We start from the raw sequence: 21585 nt of genomic DNA, 5'->3' as shown, positions 1-21585 counted from the left end.
AGCATTTCGGCATTTCGACAGTTCGTCCGATCGATGGCGGGATGAGGCGGCAGGGGTTCGTGGAGTACGTCGATGGCGAGGAGCTCATAGTGGAGGAGCCGCCATACAGGTAGAGAGGCAGCGATGGGGTAGAGCTGCTGGATGAGCTCTCTTGCCAGGGCAATCTTCCTGGCCTTCTTCCTCTTCCTCACCGGAGCCTCACTGCTTACCGTAGGAGTGCTTATCTGCACTGGGCACATTGATTCAGGTGACCTTGACTTGTCGTTAACGTTTCAACCTCATGCCCTCGTGTGCTCCTTCAGCGTACTGGTGGCCAGAAACAAGCTGGAAGGAGCAAGCGCTCACATTCATTATCCTAGGCACCCTTGCTTTCCTGCCCGGATCCTACGTCACTTTCATTTCTTATTGTGCATACCGGGGATATGAAGGATACAGGTTCTCTCAGATTCCAGTGCACGAGGACTAAGAGAGCAATATCTTGTGCTGTGATGGGCTCCATCGCTTTGAAGACCGTGCTTCTCCTATGCGCACTCTGTGCACAAGCGCAGCCGCGACCTGTCCTGCTCACCTTAGAATCATCGCCAGATCCGAACACAGATGTTCTCTTCAACATGCAGACTCGTAGGATGGAAGAGCTGGTCTATCTCGCACTCATGGCTGAGCGAGTGCTGGTGGAGCCTCAGTACAGCTTCGGTGCGCGCAATTGGACTTGGTTCGAAAGCTCCAACAACAACCAGCAGGCCAAGAACGAAGTCATACATGAGGGAGTTCTCGGCCTCGTTCAGGAGCCGCTCAGCTCGTTCTTCCTCCTCGATCCTCTGCAGAAGCTCCTCGGGTCCAACATCGAACCCCTCGGAGGTTTTCACTCACGGGCTGGAGGGCGGGTAGATCGCCTCCTGCGCTTTCAAGGACCTGGTCTGCCTGCTTGCGATCGACAAGCTGCCTCCGTGACCTCCTACGGCTACAAATTCTCCGTTTCTGCTGTCGAGTGCTTGTCTCCTTGGCAGGTGAGGCCGGAGGGAGGAAGGGAGGGAGGGAGAGAGGGATGGAATGGGATTCAGGGTAAAGTGCATTCAAACTGATTCTTTTTGTCTAGTTTTCATCAATCGACGATTTTCTCAATCTCCTGGTTGAGGGTGAGATTGTTGCAATCCAGGTCTGTGAATCATGAGCGACATGTCGGATAACAACATGCTCAGTTCATGCCTGCCAAGTTCGTTGAGTTGAGGTTTCCCTCTTGGAGACAGTCCGACGTAAGTCACTCTGGTCAAGTTTCCAGCGGATTCTGATTGTTGTAGGTTCGGTGGGACATTCGAAAGGCGTTCAGTTGGGCAAAGGATCTCGTTCGTAGAGCAGAAGACTTCATCGCTGCACATTTGTGAGTTTTGCAATGCGTTGGCTGGATTGAATCTTGACGCGACTGTCTCATCTTGATAGTGGAGGTTTGAATCCTTCCAATGGACTTGGACAGGTTTCCTCCCCTCTTTCTCTCCTCCTTCCTGTCTATCACATGAATCTCCCTTCCTCCCTCCCTCCATCCCTCCCTCCCTCCTTGCCTCTTTCCCTTCCTCTCTCCCTCCTCCTTGTTCCTTGGACTAAAGAAGGTCAGTATCTTGCCATCCATTGGCGACGAGGTGATCGCGCGTATCGACAAGAAATGCACATCCATGGCCACGTTGATGTCGCGCTCACTGCACCGGAGAGAATGGTTCCTCCCTCCTCCTGCCTTGTCACTTGCTTCCTCTCAACATCCTCCTCTCTCTCTTCCGCTCTTTCTCTCCCTCTCTTCACTCTCCGTCCCTCATAGGTTGGTTTCGTTCAAGACGTCATCGCCGGTTTCGACTTGTCGGGCATTTTCCTCGCTACAAACTGTGGCAACGAGCAAGATATGATGTGCTTGGCTGCTGGCCTCCTCCTCCTCCTGCTCAACTCTGCACCAGGTTCGTAGAAGAGAGCCTGGGGTCGAAGAGGTTCCCCTCCTCGAACAGGTGGGATGAGTCCGCAAGAGAAGCTGTTGTGGAGCAGGTGGGAGTTTGCGGGGCAGCAGCGGCAACTTGACAGCCAGCAGATCATCATGAGCCGGGCTGCTGTGATCGTCGTTCCTCCCGGAGTTGGGAACCCTCCCAATGTCAATGACACGTCAAACTTCAGGTGGGTCCTAGCTGGGTCTTGCTCGGCGAGCTGACCCTGACTTGGGAGGTTAGCTTGTTTGTGATCGAGCAGCGAATGATCGACGCTTCTCTGCTCAACGTCACTCCTCCTCCTCCCTTCTTCCTCTGCTGCGGCACATCTCCTGTCCTGTCCATCTGGCGACCAGCAGGAGGAGACGCTCTGCTTGATGTGAGAAAACAACTTTTTGCTCCTTCCCAGCTCACCCCCAGCAACAGGTGGTGGAGGTGCAGGTCTGGGGAGCCTTCCTCCCGTGGGGCATGCAGGCCTCCATCCTCATCTCAGCTGGACGTCAGCTCGTCGTTGAGGCTCCTCTGTCCTCTTCTGGCACTGTCCGAGTTTTCGGGCTCAAGCCCGGCCAGTACAAGATGGAGGCGATCTTGGCAGAGACAGGAGAGAGCCTGGAGGAGCAGGAGGGGAGGAGAGGGGAGGAGGAGGAGGAGGGAACTTCTAGCATGGTTCTCGACTCTGTTTCCTTCTCGGTGACAGGAGCACCCAGCTCGTCGAGCTTGGCGGTGGAGGTGGACGGGAGGATGATGGTGGAATCGTTCGACATGTGGGCTGCTCTCAGTCGCTCCTCCTTTTCCGATGGTTCGGAGACGTCGCACGTCAACTCGGAGGGCACGAGGATCTCGGTTCCTCCCCAGCAGAGCGCGGGCACGAGGGCTGACGCTCTTGCAGGTGAGGTGGGAAACAGCAACTTCGCTCGAGCTGTCTTCTTGCGTCAAACTCTGCGACGTCGATCTGTCATGCCGAGCTGTGCTGCTGCTGGAGGAGAGAGGAGGCAAGTGCGGACGAGTTTCAGCGCTGGAAGGAGCTCTCAGTCTTCAGGCACGAGGCTGCCTCCTCCCTTCTGCCTGTCTCATGCTGCGCAGGATCTTTTCGTCCCTCCCTCGTCACCCGAAGAGTCTCGTCCACCTCTCACGGTGAAGGCAGCCGTGAAGGTGAGGAGATGCAGGAAGGAGGAAGAGAAGGAGAGGGAGAGGGAGAGGGAGAAGGAGGGAGAGGAGAGGGAGAGGGAGAAGAAGGGAGAGGAGAGGGAGAGGGAGAGGGAGAAGGAGGAAGAGGAGAGGGAGAGGGAGAAGGAGGGAGAGGGAGGAGCTGACATGCAAGGGCAGATGGAGGAAGGGAGGAGGATCATCGGGAAGGGCTCGAGCGGTTGCCTTCCGCTGCACTTCGTGTGCATGCGGGGCTGACCCATTCCTCTTGGTGTTAAAAACTTTCAATCACATCGGCAGCAGATCTTCTCCCAGCTCCTCGTCGCCCCAGTCGTCGTCCTCTTCCTTCTTGGCTTTGCTGATCACCTTCTTGGCTCCTCCTGCCGCCTGCCGCTCCGCGACGGCTCGAGCAACCTCAGCAGCCGCGTCCATCTGCCCCTGCTGCATCAGCGAGTCTGTCTCCGGTGCTCGAGCATGGAATTCTCCGTAGCCTACATATCCCTCGTCCCGACGGCTTCCTCCTCCATTGAACTCCTGCTGAGCATGCATGCTCGACACGTCCTGCATCGTTCTCATGGACGCAAGCTTCGCCTGCTCCTGCTCGGCCCTGGCCAGTTTGCTCTGGTACTCCTCCTTCTTGTCCTTCATCCCCAGCTCCTTGCAGAGCCTCACCAGGTAGTTCAGGCACTCGAGGTTGTCGGGATGAGACTTCTCAATCTCCTCGTATGTCCTCAGCGCCAGCTGGTAGGAGCCGATGCGCCGGTAGCAGGAGGCCACCATGAGCCGCCACTTGACCTCCTTGGGCTGAATCTGCGCGGCCTTCTGGAAGTACTCCATGGCCTTCTCGTACATCTCCGACTTGACAAAGTAGGCGCCGAGCCAAGAGATGACCTCCATGTCGACGGGGAAGAACTTGTACGACTCGTGATGGTTCTCGTACGCCGCCGCCTCGTCGTCCTCTCTCGCCAGCAGACTGCCGTAGCGAGCAAGCACGCCAGCATCCGTCTTGACCTGCAGGTGGCAGAGTCAGTCGCTGCAGAGGGAAGATGGGGGAGGAAGCAGGAGGAAGGGGCGAGGAGAAGGAAGGACAAGGATAGGGTAGAAAGAGGGGGCGGGAGAGGACAAGAGGGCGGACCAGGGCGATGAGCCTCTGGTATGCGACGGAGGCTTTCTTAGTCTTCTGCAGCTCGTCGTAGATGACTGCGATGTTGTAGTTGCACTCGGGGGAGTCCGGCATGATGGAGTAGAGCTTCTCGAAGGCCTGCAGGGCCGCCCGGATGTTCTTCTGGTAGTCCAAGTCGTTCTGAAGCATGTGCTCGAGATGCGCCATGCTCTTGCAGCAGAGACCCAAATTGAAGATCGCTTCTATGCAGTCCGCCTCAACCCCGATGCCCTCCATGTAGAGCTCCTTGGCCATGGTGAAGTGCTCTCTCGCTTCGTCGTACTTCTCCTTCTCCTCATACGCGTAGGCCTTGTTCATCTCACAGTTGCCCTTGTTTACAAGGGCCTTGGCGTTGTATCTATCAGACTGAATGGCTTTAGTGCCGTACTTATCTGCCTCCTTGATGTTTCCCTCCAGGAAGTAGATGAAGCAGAGGTTGGTGTAAGCTCTGCTCATGGTCGTGGCATCGATTTCGTTGTTGTCTTGCTTTTCAAATGCGATGAGGCTGTCTTTGGCGTCTTTGGAATTCTTCTGCTTCAAGAAGTAGATCGCTTTTGAGATCTGCATGTCGCTCGCAACGTCCATGTAGTTATGGCTCTTCTGCAGCATCTCGATGATGTAGTCAAACCCAGCGACAAAGTCTTTCTCGATCTTCGGAGCAATGAGCTTTGCTGCCTGCAGCACAAGATGCTTCGCCTTTGATCGATACTCCTTGTGCGCTTTCTTCAGCTCATCCTCCTCCATCACAGCTTCTACAAACTGATCAACAACTAGCATCGCAGCAGGCCTCGTTTACCGTCCTCATCCTCGTCTTCGTTGGCCTCATCATCATCATTCTCCTCACCAAAGTTGGAATCCTTGATGTCAAGCTATTCGATAAAATGTTAGTCACGGACATCAACAACATCAAGACAAACCAGCTTTGCGAAGCTTCGCTTCATCTTTTCTCTGTCTCCCAAGGCAAAGTAACAGACGATGAGGTTGAAGCCAGACTGAAGAACCAACAACCGTGAGAACTTTGCCTACAGAAACAGCTTCGGATAGGTTTCACCTGGAAATCTGGTTTTCCCTCCATGCTGGCTTCATATGACATGATCGCATCCTATCAAGTCGGTGAGGAGAAGCTTGAAGTCTACGTTTCTTCTCTCATATCCCACCTGGTAATTTCCCATCCTAACAAAAGCATTGCCGATGTTGCGCATGATCTTGAACCGCAAGTGTTCTCCTGAGTGTGGGATCTGGTCAAGAGCCATCCGATACATCTTGATAGCTGCTGGATATTTCTGCTGCTTGAAGTAGATGTTGCCAATGTTGATCCTCAGACGTCCTGCATTCGCGTACTGCTTGTTCTTGACGATGAGAGAGTAAGAGTTGAGAGCTTCAGGCCAATATTCGTTTGCTTCCAGCTGGCTAGCGAGGTTGAAGTAAACCTAAACGCCGGTACAACATCAGCAATGCTGCTGGACTCCTACAGGTCTTTGACTGGTATTCGACTCACCGCATATGTAAGATCGATGTTCATCTGATCCATGAGCTGAAAGACATTCAACAGCTGCGAAATCAATGCCATCATCTTCACCTGTTTCTGCTCCCTCAGTTTTCCCAACTGCCTTTCTTTGCGAGCTGCTTCCTTGGCCTGATGAACGTCAAAAATCAACACTACCCATCACCATCGCTCCGTACCAGGTCGAGGGCGAGCTGCAGTTTGTTCTCGCTCCTTGCTATTGCACTGTCCTCTAACAACTTGTTCACCTTCCCTCCATGATCAGAGCTTGCACACGATGGATTTCATTACCTTTTTCTCCAGCTCCCTTGCCTCGTCCTCGGGCGAGGAAGCGTCTTTCTTCTCCTGTTCCGATAAGTGAGCAATGAATCGATGATGACCATCCAAGATGTTCACCAGAGGAGGAGCCGATCCTCCGCCGGCACTCGCAAACGCATTCATCCCTTGATTGTTTCAGTCTCATACACGCTACACAAGAACAAAATGAAACCTGCCGACCCTGGTTTTCCCTGTGAAGTGTAACCAGCAGCTCTGATCGAGGTCATGGGTCTGGCTTCTTCTCCTCCTTGATAGCCTTGGCTTGCAAGTGAGCAGCAGACCCACAACATTCGATGATCACCTCTCATAGCCGTCCCCATGCGAGCAGTCCCTTGTCGCTGAGCCGCAGTCCCCAATCGCGATGTACCCAGACCTGTCATCGTCTGTTCTCAGACATGCCGTTGCTGAGGGCATGTTGTCATCACGTTTCTCTTGCGCCCGAAGAATCGATGCTGCTTGCATAGGAGCTGACACGCCTTGCGCCGACTCGAAATTCATGTACTGCATCTGCTCACGAAAGTCAGACCACTCAATTTCAAGAAGATCTGCATTACCGCTGAAGTCATGGGGTTGTCGAAGCCTTCATAAATGTCGTCGTCATTGTCCTTCTGTAAATTCCGCATTCAATGGTTGCTTCGAATTCCATCGGTTGAAGAGGTAACGAGTTGAATTCACGGGTTGATGTAAACAAGGGGAAGTAGAATGCGTGATCGATGAGGCATCAGGCACGTAGCATGTGAAGCTTATCATGTATGGCATGGCATCTCATCGATCATTCTACACAGCATGTGTCATCCTCTTGCGTCACTTACGCTGCTGATCGGCTGCATTACCGCCGCCATTGTTGCTCAACCGATTTCGAAAAAACGTTAAAAAGTCGTTACGTACCCTCCCCATGACCGTTGGATCTACGTTATAGATCTATATACGTTGCAGCACCGTTACGAATCGTACACAACATGGAAGGGGACCGGCGGGTAGCGGCAGAAAGGATGGAGGCGGAGGGAAAGATGGAGCCCAAGGAGGAGCTGCAACGAGCGAGAGCTGCGTACTTCACAGCTCTCGAGACGGGAGAAGAGGTGACCTTGTCCTCCCCTTCCCTGCCGCATGCGGCCTTCGTCACATATTTGGAAACCCCATGTTGTCATAGGCGATTCAGTTAGATTTGTGTTGGTGCGAAGCTTGTTTGATGTCACTTTCTCATTTCGTCTTTCACGAGTTTGCTTCGTGATTTAATGTGTGAGGCATGTATCTCGTACTTCAAGACATGCAAAAATGCGATGCTGAAACCAGTGGTTTCAGCTGGAAAACAAGAAGTTCACCTATGCCTGGTGTTTGATCTACATGAAAGACCATGAAGAGATTCGAACAGGAATCACGGTATTAACAACCTATGCTGAAATATTTTTTCTGAAGAATGTTGTTGGCTAGCTTCTTCAAGAGTTGGCAGAAATCAAATCTCTTCAAAGGGAGGCTCTTTATTACCTTGCTGTTGCCCAGTAAGCTTTGCTCGCCTTTTCACACAGGAAGTAAGTATATGCAGATATCGCCTAGAGATGTATATGCTCGCACGAAATACTCTTAAGCAGGTTGGTTTCCTATAATCGATGATCAACCATACGAAGAACTTTGTGACTTGTCTACAGCTTCTGGCGATCGACCCAAATAACAAACCTGCGCTAGACCTGAAGGCTCTCATCGAGCATGTTCTAAGAAAAGAAGTGAGCAGCAGATGTGAAGCTTTGGTAGACAACTGATGTTATCTTCAATCGTTATCTTGCAGGGAGCAATCGGCCTCGCTGTCTTCTCAGGAGGAGTTGCAGCAGCGGCTGGCGTCGCTCTTGCTGTGGGAGCAGCCCTTGTGAAGAGAAGATAGCTACATATATTTCATTTGCTCATCAGATCTAGATAGTGATGGATAATGGTGATGCACTGACTGGCAAGAAGGGATATCGGGCCCACGGATATGTTCTCTATCCCCTCAACCCCGCTGAGAGTCTTCTCCTGCAGCACAACAAGGGTTAGCTTGTGCCATCCAGTTTCTGTATTGTGTGTATTATGAAGCGTTCAAACCTCTTCCGCGCTGAATCCGATTTGATCTCCTATGATGAACACTCCAGAACCCTGATGTTAAACAATTTTATCCAGAAGTTTATCCTTGTTGTCGTATCAAACCTGACTTGTACCAGAAAGTGACGACTTGCTATCAAGAAGATCTCGCACGAATCGTCCATTTTCTTGCTGAGGAGAAATCAGCTTCATCCAAGATGTCATTGCTGATGCACTCACAAGCACATAGACATCATTGGTCGTCGCTCTCAAGCTTTCAATGCGGGCAAGCAGGGAGTCCTCCCGATGAAAAGTGAACCCTGCTCCATCCATGATAAGCATTCATCGCTCAGGAATGTGGATGATAGATTCAAGTGATGCTGTTTGAATTTTCTTCAGCTCACCTGGCGGCGCGAATACCTTTCCTTCATGCACAGTGACTCCTTTTCTGATCATGCCCTTCAATCCTGCAGTGGTGCATTCCAATCACAAGCAAGCCCTTAGCAATTAGAGTCATCGCTAGGCACCAACTTTTGATCCTCCTCTCATCCGCTTCTTGTTGATTGCTGAAGAACCAGATCACTCCAAGTATAGCACGCAAGAACATTATGCTCAGAACCGGCTTGACTTAGCAAGTCGTCCGCTTTTTATTGAAGGTGATTGATTATCGTCCATCAAAAACTGGGACGGTATATCATTGAAATGTAAGCAGGACTGATTCATACCTTGAGATGGAAGGCCTCAAAGGCCTCGAAGTCCTGAAAGTCTTGAACCTGCAAACATCTCTGAAGAAAGATTATCCCCTTTAACTTTGAAGGTATACTATGTAAACCTGGAGCCTGCGTGAAAGCAAAGAATCATTATTCAGCATCAATTAAACGAATAAGAATTGAATTTCACAGGAGTACATTAAGGAAACAGTTTTCTCGTCCGGATTCAGTCCAGACACCTTGAACCCACCGGCATCATAACGTTCTCATTCGTAACAGCACTGCGGATTATACCGCATCGCCATCAACTTGTACGCTATATCCCCATGGACTGAGCAAGAACCAGATACTGGTGTCGCTGCAAACAATGTTGATGAGTGAGCTAAAGAAGCAGATCCTTCATGCACCGTCGAAGGTTGTTAGAGACATAAAGTGCAGACGTGACGCATCGACAAAGAACGTCGACTCTCCCCTCAAGCAAGTTGTCTGGCGCGAAACTTCCTCTGCTCACCTCTTCGCTCACCTGCGGGCAGTCACTCAACAACATCCGTCACATTGCTCTTCTGTTTGAATTGCAGCATATCACGTCATGGCAAAGGACGATGAAATTCCGCCTCTTCATTGACTCCGGTTCCTTCGAAAGAGAGTCAATGTCTTCATGTCCCTCAGGATTTCGAAGAACCTGATTGTTTCCTGAGTTCATTTTCAGACGGTCCATGTACATCGAGGTTCGGCTCGTCTTAGGACGCAAGCAATACAATGACTTGACTAGCTTCCTCCTCACCCTCACAGCTCCGGAAGGACCGGTCGTTTTCAGACTTGCAAAACTTGAAACGCACGGAATGCACAAGACCATCACCCATATGATTGTATTTCCTTGTCGAAATCTCTTCAATGACGAGACCATATGAAGATTCTAGCCTGCGAGACCAATCATGAGCAGTCGTCTACATCCATCGCTGTGAATATCAGTGTTGCTATCTAATGAAGAATGTAACAGCCATTGGAAACGTATCGAGCTACCCCAGATTGCTTTCCTCTTCTTCTGCATTCCTGCACCTCCTTAGCATGACGAGCAGTGCTTCAAGCTCTACTCAACTTCGTCACATGCATGTTGATCGTTCTATACTGCTAACTAAGATCCGGCTGGTCGCTGCCATTATTGATTCCATTTTTTTTTGAACTGTAAAAGAGGCAAAAAAGACCCTCTTTCAGCCCGCACCATCATGTCAGCCCAGCCAACGTTGGCGTCAGACGCCAGCTTGAACACAGTCAGCGTAACGAGAATCCAACAGTTTTTAAAGTATCATTTTTATGTGATAGGATCATCATCCGTATTGTACTATGCGCTAGGGACCCCTTTGGCTTCCTTTGACCGTAGAGCATATGCTGTTTAGTTTCTGTTTTTTCTTTTGTTCATCGCAAAATCCCTCACATTGCTCCAGCACGCCAACCCCTTCTCGAAGAGCCGCTGACACACGAGTACCCCCCATCACTATAATCAAAAATGGAAATGGAGGGGTGGGGTGGGGAAAGTTTGTGGAGATATTTCAGAAGGAGGGAGGAGGCGACGAGAAGCGAGAGAGAAATGTTGCGAGCTAGCAAGGTGACGGCGTTTGACGACATCAGACCGGTCAAGGGGAGAGCACAGAAGGTCAAGACTCATCAGTGCCTCTCTGTCCTCTTCTTCATAGTAAGTTCAACTCTTCTTGATGTCCTGAAATCCTGGCAATAGTATTCCCCGTTCAGCGGGGTTTGTCTTATCTGTGGTTCATTTGTGAGAAGTGTGAGCTCATGAGTCAGTAGATCTTCTTACTTGTTCGTTCTCAGGTGGTTGTGTACTCAGTGGGATTCTCCATGGTTCTGCTCAAATCCCAGACAAACAAGCTGACACAAGAAACTCTCTCCAAGCCCGCTCCACCCTCGACGAGGTTTCATCCCTCTTCGGATGATGCCCTTCATGCTTCATTCCATCAGCCACCCTCTTTGAGAGGCCTTGAGTCCCTTAAGTCCAACCTGCCCTATCTGGAGCAGATCAATGCTTCACCGCGAGTATTCAGGATCAGAAATTTGTTGACCAAGCAAGAATGTGAGCATTTGATGCTCCTGGCCTTTCGCAAAGGCCTTTCCAAGACGATGATCATGCCTTATGGGACGCACAAACTTGTAGAGAGTACAACGAGAACCAATGATGGAGCATGGCTGGACTTCCTGCAAGATGATGTTGTTCGTCGACTGGAAGAAACCTTGGGAAAGCTCACGAAGACCACCCCTCAACAAGGAGAGAACCTGCAGGTCTGGCTTCGAGCAAAGCTCTTGTCCTGTGTGTTTCTGGTCTTAAATCGTATGTGCTCTACAGGTGCTCCATTACTCCAACGGAGCACAATTCTTCCAAGAGCATTATGACTACTTCGACCCTGCCCGGGATCCCCCAGAAAGCTTTGAACAAGGGGGAAATCGATACATCACTGTGATAGTTTACCTCGAGGTATTGCAGTCTGTTGCTTGCAACTCTGAGACTTTGACATTTACGTTCTCTATGAAGGCTGCGCTTGAAGGGGGGGAGACACACTTCCCGGAGCTGGGACTGAAGTTGACAGCTCAACCCGGAGATGCTCTAATGTTCTACAACTTGAAGGAGCACTGCTCCGGCACCGACCCTGATTGCGTTGAGAAGGTCAGTGAAATATTCAATTATGATGTAGAAGGTGCGCTTGCTGAATTTGTTGTGCCAGAAAACAATCCATGCAGCTCTGCCGCCTGTGAGGGGTGAAAAGTGGGTAGCCGTGAAATGGATTCATGAAAAACCATATCAGAAAGGTTAGAGATTGTTCTCTGTATAAAATTTGTACATTATCAAACCAATAAATTTTTCTTTTTTCACAATTTAATTGTCAAAGACAGTGAATAGAATACTGAAAACCATCAATAAAAAAAAACTCCTTAATTTGAATTGGAAAGCATAATACTACGGCAACAGGGCAAAGAAATGGCAAGAAACAACACAAAAAACACAAAGTACATAATAGACTGCAGATTCTTCTTAGATTTCGCAGGATAGGAGGAACGAGACTTGCAATCCTCGCTGCATCTGATTTCAGCGCCCCATGACTGCAGAGCTTTGATCCAGACAAGGTGTTCAAGATTGCTTTTACACTTCAAGAATATTGTTTCATCTGGACTAGCTGGACTCTTCACAGATTTCGTGCTGATACGAAGAAGAAATTCTTTTCCAGGAATTGCTTCTACCGTGACATGCTGCAGATAGAGTTCACACAGCTTCAAGGAGCAGGCATATAGTGTAAGTTTCGATTCCGTCACACCGTTGTCATGTCTTGCTGTGATCTGGCAGGAGACAGGGATAGAATGCTCGGAGTCTAGACTGCCTTGAATTTCAACTTGACCTTGGAAACTTGGATCTTCGTCATCCTGAATTTCGTTACCGTGATGTGTCGGTTGAACTGATTCTAAAGTACACAGAGCATTCTTCAGCAAGTGACTGCTCTTCTTGGTCTGAACAAACGGGCATGCCCCAGACTGCAGAACAGCCAGCGGTGGACCCTTCCCTTGGGGATGACTGTTGCTCTTTCCTTTCGTATCATTTTCAGCTGTCCCCGAAGGATGAGTTTCGGAGTCGCAAGTGGCCGTTTCACTATGATTGTTTTGATTCGTCAAAGACAAGTTAGACATGCTAGCAAAGATCTTGTTGGCATAGAAACGGCTTCCGCTACTGGAACTCTTCAGTGAGGGCCTGGGCAGATGTTGATTGTCGGGTGCATGTTGGTGCGTGTCAGTGGAATGATGACGATTCAGACGAGCTTCGTTCAGGAGATTCTTGTTCTGATTGCAAACAACGGAGCCTTCGCTCGTATTGTTCAGGTTATACTGCTGTAGCTGTTGGCCTGAGTTGTTGTGATGGCCCAACACCAGAGATTTCTTATCAGGGTTACGTTCATTTGAAGGAGATGTGCGCTTCCCATAGAGGCTGTTCGATCGGAGCATGCGGCTATCAGCATGTTTGGAGCTTCCAACACTCTCTTTCTCCCCTCCCCTTTCTTGAATCATCGCCATAATCCAACCAGCTCCGCACCAGGCAAACACCTATGATACCTGAGATTTGTTAGATCTGAGACTGCAACGGTTCGGTATCACGTTGCCAGTCGCTGTTTCGAAAGGGGTAGGGTCACTTCAGCAATAGGGGTGGGGAAGATGGTGGGTACACAAGGTGTGGACTCAAACAGGGGTGAAGGATGGAGAAAGGAGGGGTGGACTGAAGCAGGAGACATATAAGAGCCTGTGGGGTAGTACGAGGCTGAGATACGAAGGGCGACAGGAACTCTGTAAGGGTTGAATTGTTACGGTGGTTACTTTGATGACACATGAAGGGGTACTATAGTATGAGGGGGAACAGGGGGTGGTCTATACCTGGGGTACTGTAGTCAAAAGATGTATGGAGGCAGCCTTACAGCCTTCGCCGCTTCCCCGTCATCCTCCAATTATAATTCCCCCGTATGCACCCACCCACCCCTCTGTTTCCGATTGTAAAATGCTAGAATGGACGGGTTTGTGGCAATAACCGCCCACCTCCCTAACGCCAAGCGGCCGTACTGGCCGCCCGGGGGCCAAGGCGGCGTCAAGACCCGACGAGTCACGTGAGATGTGACTTTGTGTGAGTCACACTGCCTTACAGAACTTCGTCTTCAGTCTCTGTCTGCTGCAATCACTCAGATCCGGGACTCCATCTGGCCCCGGTCACGGTGCCGACCGTACCGTGAGTCGGAGGCCCGGTCCGTGCATACGTTGTTGAATTGAGTAAAACTGACATTTCTTAGCTGAGAGCTTGGACGGGAGGCAAGATGGCCAAGATGTGGAAGCAAGCAAGATGGAATGTGATGGCCTGTACCAGCGAGCCTGACCATTCCATGGACTCGTATACATCTCTGTTCAGTTCCATTTGGATGGCTGTATATGAATACTTGTTTCCTGAGACTTCCGCGAATAAGCTGTCGGAGATTGAATATCAGGCCAACATGAAATTTTATGAATTCTACATGTTGATGATAATTTCGTTGATGTTTCTGCGCTGTTGTGAAGCATTGCCCCAGCTTCTATTCTGGGTTTGTTTAGGGATTGTTCTATTAGAAATTGGATTCGCTGGCCTTACTTTGTTGGACGTTTGGAGTGGAACAAGAGAAGGAGGATGTGCTGTTTTTCTTTCAAGTTACCTCTGCCGAGTGTGTATCGCACAGCTTGTCCTGGTATGCATCACATATCTGTGCCTTAAAGATTATGCATACTTGGGAGACCTCGATGATGCACCTAGGAAGTACTTTAAAAGAATATTGTTATACCGGCCAGCACCCAGGGTTGTATTGGTTTGGTTTCCACTCGCTTTTATCACTGCATTTTCTGTTGACCTCTGTGGGAATTATGAGAGTATGACGAGGTTCCTTCAAACAGCTGCAATAATCCTATGCTACTACAGTTTAATTAAGATCAGATTCAGCGTATTCTACTATCTATACAATGACCTCTCGAGAATACGACCTTTGTTGCAAGAGAGCCAGAGCATTGCCGTAATGTGCAAATATGCAAATAATAACATATACGTGACCGATGAGGTTGATAATATGGACCGAAAACTCAGTACGAAATGTCAGTTCGGAGAACCTTTCATTGTTTTCTGCAAAGGCATGGAACGGAGTTTTGCACATAGAAAGTTATACTATGTTTATTTTGGAAAGGATGCATCGATTTTGCGGACACGACCATTATCTCATTGCATTGCAGCTCTAAAGCGTAATTTGTCTTCGAACTACGCAAATTTCAACGACAATCTCACATACGATGAAAGAGTCTTGACATTTCCTACTCAGCAATTCAAAAACATTGAAAAATCAAGATTCTATGTGTATTACTTGAATCATGCATGCAGAATGAGCGGTGATGTTAATGCTCTTATGATCTACAGTAATTTACAAAAATATATTGAAAATTCTACCGTCGAATCGGCGCTAATGCTGTTGATTTTTACGGAAACTTCTCCTGCATTCAACTACGTTTAAGAGTTCGTCTTTGCGCTTGGAAAAATTGCTTTGGTGCTCGAAGTCTCATGGCAAAGCTGAGAATCCTTTCACCTTTTTATAAAAGGCAAACAGGACAAAAATGACTGTGTGTATGTTGTATGACCCATCTTCCTGTCGTTCAATTTCATCCTCTACAAACCAGAAGACCAAAACTTAAACTTCTTATATGCTGGCCCATCATCGCTTTTGAGAACAACAATCTTGATATCTTCTAATTCCTTTCTTGTGTCTTTCAAATCTTTTTCAGATTGTCGATATTTCACTTGCTCAGCACCAAGCTCATTCCTGGTGTCATGAAGCTCTTTCTCCATAGCGGCAAGCTTCTCGCTGACTGCATGCAACTCTGTACGTTTGATGGCAATCTCAGCCTCGCTGTTGGCAAGTTTGTTGCTGACATCTATCGTCTCAGCCTGTAACATACGCAGCTTAGATTTGTCTGCACCAAGCTCATTCCTGGTGTCATGAAGCTCTTTCTCCGTAGCGGCAAGCTTCTCGCTGACTGCATGCAACTCTGTACGTTTGATGGCAATCTCAGCCTCGCTGTTGGCAAGTTTGTTGCTGACATCTATCGTCTCAGCCTGTAACATACGCAGCTTAGATTTGTCTGCACCAAGCTCATTCCTGGTGTCATGAAGCTCTTTCTCCGTAGCGGCAAGCTTCTCGCTGACTGCATGCAACTCTGTACGTTTGATGGCAAGCTTTTCTCTTTCAGCAGCAAGTTCGGTCTCTTTACGAACAAGGTCTTCCTGAAAACTCGACTCCAATTGCTTTATACGTTCTTCTCTGTCCAGACATCCAAGTGCTACTGCCAGCTCTGAAAACTTGGGGCGATCGCCATGGTTTGTGCGCCAACAATCTTCCATGAGCTCCCAGAGGGTATCGGGGCATTCTCCTTCTATCTCGTCCCTTTGTAGCCTCCCTCCACTGCACACAAACTGAATGACTCCGTCGTCCTGTGTTATGTTGTAGTAAGGGATCTTGGCACAAGTAAGGATCTCCCAACAGGTGACGCCGTATGCCCAAACGTCACTTTTCTCTGAGAATTGTCTGAATTGAATCGACTCAGGAGGCATGTACCGATATGGTTGCGCTCCTTCCCCCAGTGTAGCATGAGTGCGGTTGTTCAGCTCTGTTGCCAGCCCCAGGTCTGTCACCTTCACCGATGTTTTCCGCACATCGTTCACGTCAAATTTGAATAGTAGCACATTACGCGCCGCCAGGTCACGATGCACAACCGCATGGTCTGCAACATGTTCCATGCCCTGAGCTATCTGCTGCATCATCACAAGCTGATGTTCCAACGACACCTGACCTCGAAGCTCGTGACAGAGAGCGTCACTAAGAGACCCATACTCGGCAAACTCTGTCACTAGCAAGCGACCATCCTTATCCTCACATTGCCCTATGAAGCGAACAATTCGAGGGTGTCTTCCTAACTTTAGCAAAACTCCAGCTTCAGTCATGTCATCGTCGCCTCGCCTCACCTTGAGCACAGCTACTTGTCTTGAACGAACCTGCTGATATCGGACCGCCCTGATCGAATTCGATGTCATGTCTTTCTATGTGCAATGCATTCTGCGTGTGCCACTCTTGGATCGCATTTTTCAGAGCAATGTTGGGAAGGAGGGATTTGGAGCCGAGGACAGCACCAGTGAGGGGGCTGGAGGCATTCTGTCTGAACCAGGTCTCAATGCTGGACCGCTCGTAGGTGTGACCATCGCAGGAGGTCACAGGGTCGCTCATCACTTCCATGGTGATCGGGCACGAGAAGGAGGGGAGGGCATGCCTCTTGTCCGCCATCGTCAGGGCAACCTATCTCGAATCTGTGGTCCAAAATTTCAATGTTTCAGATAATGGTTCAAAATGTTGCGAATGAGGTAGGAACCCGGGCTGTAGAAGTTTGTGGATTCAGAAAGTGGTTTTTCAATTTTAAATTTTGAGCCATTGGCTCAGAGATCACACAGTGAATCACCCTAAAATAGCCTAACAGGTACAATATCAAGTCGTACTAATTCCATTTCTGGTATCAGATCCATCTAAAATGTTATAACAATAGACAATATAAAAAGGCCGGGCCGGGAGGTGACTCCCCCCCCCGGCGGGCCCGCTGCAGCCTGTGCGGCGGCCGGCCGCTACCCGGCCAGGTACCCAGGTACTGGGTACTCACTGCCGTCACTGAATCAGCAACTATTCAGTGACCGTCGGTACGCCCGGCCGCAGGACCCGGACCGGACGGTTCAAGTCAACGGTTCGGCCGGGCCGGCCCCGGGTGGGGGGGGGGGTTGGGGGGGCCGGGTCCGGCAGTCACAGCACCGAGCCCGGCGACAGCCGTTGATCCTGAGCGAGGAAAAAAATCCTCGATCAACGGAAATGTGTCGAATGTAAGGGTAGGGGTGTAGTACCCCATCTTTACTATAGGGATATTACGGGGTATTAATTGATAAATTTAGGGGTAGTCTTGCACACAAAACATTCCATGGGGAAGAGGAGGGCGGGGATTGACTTGCCCGCGCAGTCTGAGGGTCGAGCAAGAGCGATGCTGGTGAGCTTGGGATTCTCGGAAGAGCTCCTATCAAGGCCAATGAAGGTGCGAGGGAGAGGAGGAGGAGGAGGAGGAGGAGGAGGAGGAGGATGAACCGATGAAGGTGCGAGGGAGAGCAGGAGAAGGAGCAGGAGCAGGAGCAGGAGCAGGAGCAGGAGCAGGAGCAGGAGCAGGAGCAGGAGGAAGGGGGAAGGGGGAGCGGGAAATGATGAGGTTGTTGACGGTTTCTGATCAGGCACTGTCTGGAGGATGGAGAGTGCGCGTTGCTCTCGCTGCTGCTCTATTTGCAAAGCCCGATATCCTACTGCTGGATGAGGTTGGCGGAGAGGAGGAGAAAGAGGAGCAGGAAGTTGAAATTTTGATCTTGCAGCCGACGAACCATCTCTCGATTGATGGCGTGCTGTGGCTGCAGCGAACTCTTGCTACCTCGATGGTAAAACAAACATCTCCTCTTCCACCACCACCTCCACCTCCACCTCCACCTCTTCCTCTTCCTCCTCCACCACCTCCTCCTTCCTACATCACCACCACCACCACATGGACCACCACCTCCTCCTTCTCCTCCCTACACCACCACCACCTCATACTTCTGCTTGCCCCCAAACCATTACTGCTCGTCCTACCCCTTCAGCGTGTCGTTGCTCTCTGAGTTCTCCGACTGGCCTGCAGGTGTGGAAGAGCAGGATCGTCGTCGTCGTCTCGCACGACCGCATGTTTCTAGATGCTGTCTGCACCGACATGCTGCACATCAGCGGCATAGCCCGACGTCTGACCCACCACAAGGGCAACTACAACGAGTATGAAGAACGAAGGAAAGAAATGCAGGCGACATACGCCAAGGTCGAAGACGAGCCTTCTCTTCTCTTCTCTTCTCTTCTCTTCTCTTCTGCTCTTTTTGTTGCTCGTTAATTTGTTCCTCTCCATATCTTCTGAGAGTTTGTTCAATCTCTGCAGTCTACTGAGCTTCGTGAGAAACGACGAGAGAAGTTGCTCGAGTGAGTTTGACTTGATGCTGTCAAGGCAGTTTTGACGAGGTTTGATCAGATACACGAGAAGGCAAGGCCGAGCCTACACTCTCTCTGGAACCATCGGTCGCTTTCCTCGTCTGTCCGCCTTCCTGACGATTGTCTTGCACACAAAACATTCCATGGGGGTAGGGAGATTGTGAGGATATTAGCTAAACGACACAAAACATAAAATTTCAAAATTCTAAATTTTCCGTCGAAATTATGGATCATTGAAGACCCACACGCCAATATTTCCTTGTGTCTGACTCGTACTTCATCCTTTCTATGAAGAACAGGTTGAAGTATAACCAGACCCATGTGTGATTCAAGGCCGTTTCAGAAAATCTGGTCGTGCTGGTAGAGACATGTAGCACAATAGAATATTCATAGCAGCATTGACATCACGAGACTTGATACGGTTTTGAACACAATTGGTGGATCTGCACCATTTCAAACCCCGCACCACTGACACTTCGTCAGCAAGTATACCATTCTTGTTGATTTGTTTGCGTCTCAAATCATACAATTCTTGATGACATTGATTGCAACATTTTGTCGTTCTGTATTCATCAACTGCCGTCACCTCGAAGAAGTTCTGACATCGCCTTTTGATCCATTTTACAGGCACTGACTTCTCTCCACGCCCAGTACAACCGAATGATGCATCACCGTATGCAATTATTGGATTTTGATCTGTCCCATTACCTTTCATCTTCTTGAAGAACGTATCAATCGCCTTGTGTTTGTGGATGTAGTTATCCATCTTCAGGCGTGCGAACTTGTTTTGACAATTGTGTTCGAACAGGATCTCGCTTAGTCTCACCACGGTGTCGATGTATCTTTCAAAGTGATCCAACCGAGACGTTTTTGCTGACACTCTTGCAATATCGTTTGATTCCTCTGTTATGCCTTGTCTCCATTTTTCTAACTTGGCGTTATTCCGAGTAATATGAGACTCATGATAGTACTGCCTTCGAGTATATCGATACTGCTTTGGTTTTTCTTGACCAGGTATTTGCTCGACACCGCATATCAGTACATTGCGACCAGGATCGATTGCAATAACTCGTCTTGAGGACACATCACAATCTCTTGTTTTGCTTTTCTTTGTAGTAGTATTGTCTGTCTCATTGTGTATTCTCTTCTTGAACGTCACACAGAGTGCGACTCCGTCAGTCTGTATGCTATCAACTGTCCCTTTCTTTCTCAAATTTGATTGTAGCTTCAACACCGACAAGAATCGCTTATGTTTTTGTTGTGTGAACTTTTTCATGCATTTGCTTTTCCCACCCTTTGAATATTGCAACAGACCAGATTGATCCATAATGTAGAATAAACCCCAAATGTCTACGCGAATAAATTGTTTGCGTATCTGAAAAATCGGAGCGATCGTGTATCGATCAGATATATCATGAATCTCCAAAAACCTCAGAACCGAAAAATGGTACTTGACAAGATTTGGCATGTGTAATTGCATCCATTTTTGCTGATCAGGGTTTTTCTTGATTTTGTCACGGGTCCATGACAAGTTATAATGATTGTCCCATCCAATGATCTCTTTTTGTTCCCTTATGAAATCAATGACATCCTGTCTTTCGAGAACACGAGTTTTTGGTGGAAAGCTCCATCCGTTTACTGTATTCCGTATATCCTGTATCTCATTTTCTGAAGAAATCCCATTGAGCTTTCCCCATTCCTTTATGTATCTAGTCTGTTTTTGTCCCATCGTATAGAATATGTAATTTTGGAAATTTGTTGCATATTGATCAGCAGAATAGTACAGTACTCGAATATCCCCTTCTTTCCTGCGTTGTATTGGTGGATACTTGTTCCCTTTTTCTTGCCAAAACTCGTCTAAAATATCAAACTGAATTGCATTACCTCTGCGTTTTTCACCCATCAGAAAACAGGTCCGAAAGAAAACTTTATCTCCACCATTGGTCTTGACCGTTTCTTCTTGCATCCCTTCTTCTTTTTCTTTGTCTGTTACTTTTCTAGTACGATTGTATATCTGATCAAACAGCCTTGTAATGTACGTATCATCACCTTGCATTGAATCCTTCTCAAAACACCATAACAATAGATGATTGAAGATGATGCTACCTCGATGGCTTATTTTGCTTATGTGTTTCACCCAATCATCAATCACACCGATCATTGTGTGTTGTTTGAGATGTTTTTTCAAACACATCTTGACAGTCGTCTGTGAATCAGAACAAGACTTTCTTTGTTTTCCTCTTTTCCTTTTCCCCATATTTGATCAGGGTGAACGCGGGAGCTTCGGAAGGCGGGAATGAGGGAGGGAGGGAGGGAGGGCGGGAAGAAGGGAGTGATGGAAGGCGGGAGGGAGGATGGGAGGGAGGGAGAGAAGGCGGGAGGGCGGGGAAATCTTTACAGAGCCACAAACCTGGTACCCACCCCTACTCAAGTTCGACAGATAACAAACGGGTAGTTATTAGACTTCGGATGAAGGCGGGAGGGCGGGAAGGCCACAAACCTGGTACCCACCCCTACTCAAGTTCGACAGATAACAAACGGGTAGTTATTAGACTTCGGATGAAGGCGGGAGGGCGGGAAGGCCACAAACCTGGTACCCACCCCTACTCAAGTTCGACAGATAACAAACGGGTAGTTATTAGACTTCGGATGAAGGCGGGAGGGCGGGAAGGCCACAAACCTGGTACCCACCCCTACTCAAGTTCGACAGATAAACAAACGGGTAGTTATTAGACTTCGGATGAAGGCGGGAGGGCGGGAAGGCGGGAAATATTCGAAGTTTGTTGAGCCACAAACCTGGTACCCACCCCTACTTCTACTTTGATAGATAAACAGACGGGTGTTTAGACTTCGGAAGAATTGATTTGTACAGGTGGATTTGCAGGGATGTTCTTTTTTTTAATCACAACATTCTATATTCTCGTTGCTCCTTTGTTGTTTTACCGTTCGGGGTTTGCACCTCACCGCGATTTCGACATTTTTTTTTGAGATTCTAATTTTTGGGTCACCATTGGTCATAGTGTGTCACTTAACCAATATAGAAATGTCATTTGGTATGGGATCACCCACCCCTTATTGATGGACCCCCACCATCAATTTACCA

The 21585-nt window shown here is 48.9% G+C and overlaps 8 protein-coding genes across 8 annotated transcripts; 4 read left to right on the top strand and 4 right to left on the bottom strand.

Annotated features, from left to right (window-relative positions):
- Positions 1–422: 422 nt before the first annotated feature.
- On the top strand, positions 423–3365 carry GUITHDRAFT_106890 (hypothetical protein; the record flags this gene model as incomplete). The annotated part of the gene is made up of 9 exons (XM_005834372.1): positions 423–1007; positions 1097–1156; positions 1200–1253; positions 1299–1378; positions 1941–1970; positions 2026–2151; positions 2205–2340; positions 2388–3113; positions 3288–3365. 9 exons carry the CDS (start codon positions 423–425, stop codon positions 3363–3365), a joined length of 1875 nt encoding a protein of 624 aa, XP_005834429.1.
- A 30-nt stretch (positions 3366–3395) lies between these two features.
- GUITHDRAFT_106889 (hypothetical protein) lies at positions 3396–6714 on the bottom strand (the record flags this gene model as incomplete). Its single annotated transcript, XM_005834371.1, has 15 exons — positions 3396–4118; positions 4243–5021; positions 5066–5138; positions 5187–5261; positions 5321–5371; positions 5427–5699; positions 5768–5803; positions 5849–5905; positions 5953–6021; positions 6065–6118; positions 6170–6216; positions 6264–6347; positions 6393–6464; positions 6517–6598; positions 6646–6714. 15 exons carry the CDS (start codon positions 6712–6714, stop codon positions 3396–3398), a joined length of 2544 nt encoding a protein of 847 aa, XP_005834428.1.
- Positions 6715–7088: 374 nt separating this feature from the next.
- GUITHDRAFT_152115 (hypothetical protein) lies at positions 7089–8167 on the top strand. The gene is made up of 6 exons (XM_005834370.1): positions 7089–7170; positions 7394–7471; positions 7523–7590; positions 7635–7680; positions 7738–7812; positions 7875–8167. The coding sequence occupies exons 1-6, from the start codon at positions 7102–7104 to the stop codon at positions 7965–7967; spliced, it is 429 nt and encodes a 142-aa protein (XP_005834427.1). The 5' UTR covers positions 7089–7101; the 3' UTR covers positions 7968–8167.
- A 2340-nt stretch (positions 8168–10507) lies between these two features.
- Positions 10508–12917, top strand: GUITHDRAFT_152114 (hypothetical protein). Its single transcript, XM_005834369.1, has 5 exons — positions 10508–10632; positions 10681–11145; positions 11210–11338; positions 11396–11527; positions 11586–12917. The coding sequence occupies exons 2-5, from the start codon at positions 10708–10710 to the stop codon at positions 11673–11675; spliced, it is 789 nt and encodes a 262-aa protein (XP_005834426.1). The 5' UTR covers positions 10508–10632; positions 10681–10707; the 3' UTR covers positions 11676–12917.
- A 2150-nt stretch (positions 12918–15067) lies between these two features.
- On the bottom strand, positions 15068–15523 carry GUITHDRAFT_137603 (hypothetical protein; the record flags this gene model as incomplete). Its single annotated transcript, XM_005834368.1, has 1 exon — positions 15068–15523. The coding sequence occupies one exon, from the start codon at positions 15521–15523 to the stop codon at positions 15068–15070; it is 456 nt and encodes a 151-aa protein (XP_005834425.1).
- A 231-nt stretch (positions 15524–15754) lies between these two features.
- On the bottom strand, positions 15755–16489 carry GUITHDRAFT_69679 (hypothetical protein; the record flags this gene model as incomplete). The annotated part of the gene is made up of 1 exon (XM_005834367.1): positions 15755–16489. A coding segment is annotated over one exon (735 nt), but the record flags the coding sequence as incomplete, so codon positions are not given.
- Positions 16490–16505: 16 nt separating this feature from the next.
- Positions 16506–16706, bottom strand: GUITHDRAFT_53498 (hypothetical protein; the record flags this gene model as incomplete). Its single annotated transcript, XM_005834366.1, has 1 exon — positions 16506–16706. A coding segment is annotated over one exon (201 nt), but the record flags the coding sequence as incomplete, so codon positions are not given.
- A 766-nt stretch (positions 16707–17472) lies between these two features.
- Positions 17473–18387, top strand: GUITHDRAFT_106885 (hypothetical protein; the record flags this gene model as incomplete). Its single annotated transcript, XM_005834365.1, has 4 exons — positions 17473–17523; positions 17714–17794; positions 17849–17911; positions 18148–18387. 4 exons carry the CDS (start codon positions 17473–17475, stop codon positions 18385–18387), a joined length of 435 nt encoding a protein of 144 aa, XP_005834422.1.
- Positions 18388–21585: the final 3198 nt, after the last annotated feature.

Source organism: Guillardia theta (genome assembly GCF_000315625.1).
Source record: "Guillardia theta CCMP2712 unplaced genomic scaffold GUITHscaffold_26, whole genome shotgun sequence".
NCBI classification, from domain to species: Eukaryota; class Cryptophyceae; order Pyrenomonadales; family Geminigeraceae; genus Guillardia; species Guillardia theta.
Note: the sequence above shows the minus strand (reverse complement) of the source record. Positions and strands in the feature narration are given on the sequence as shown.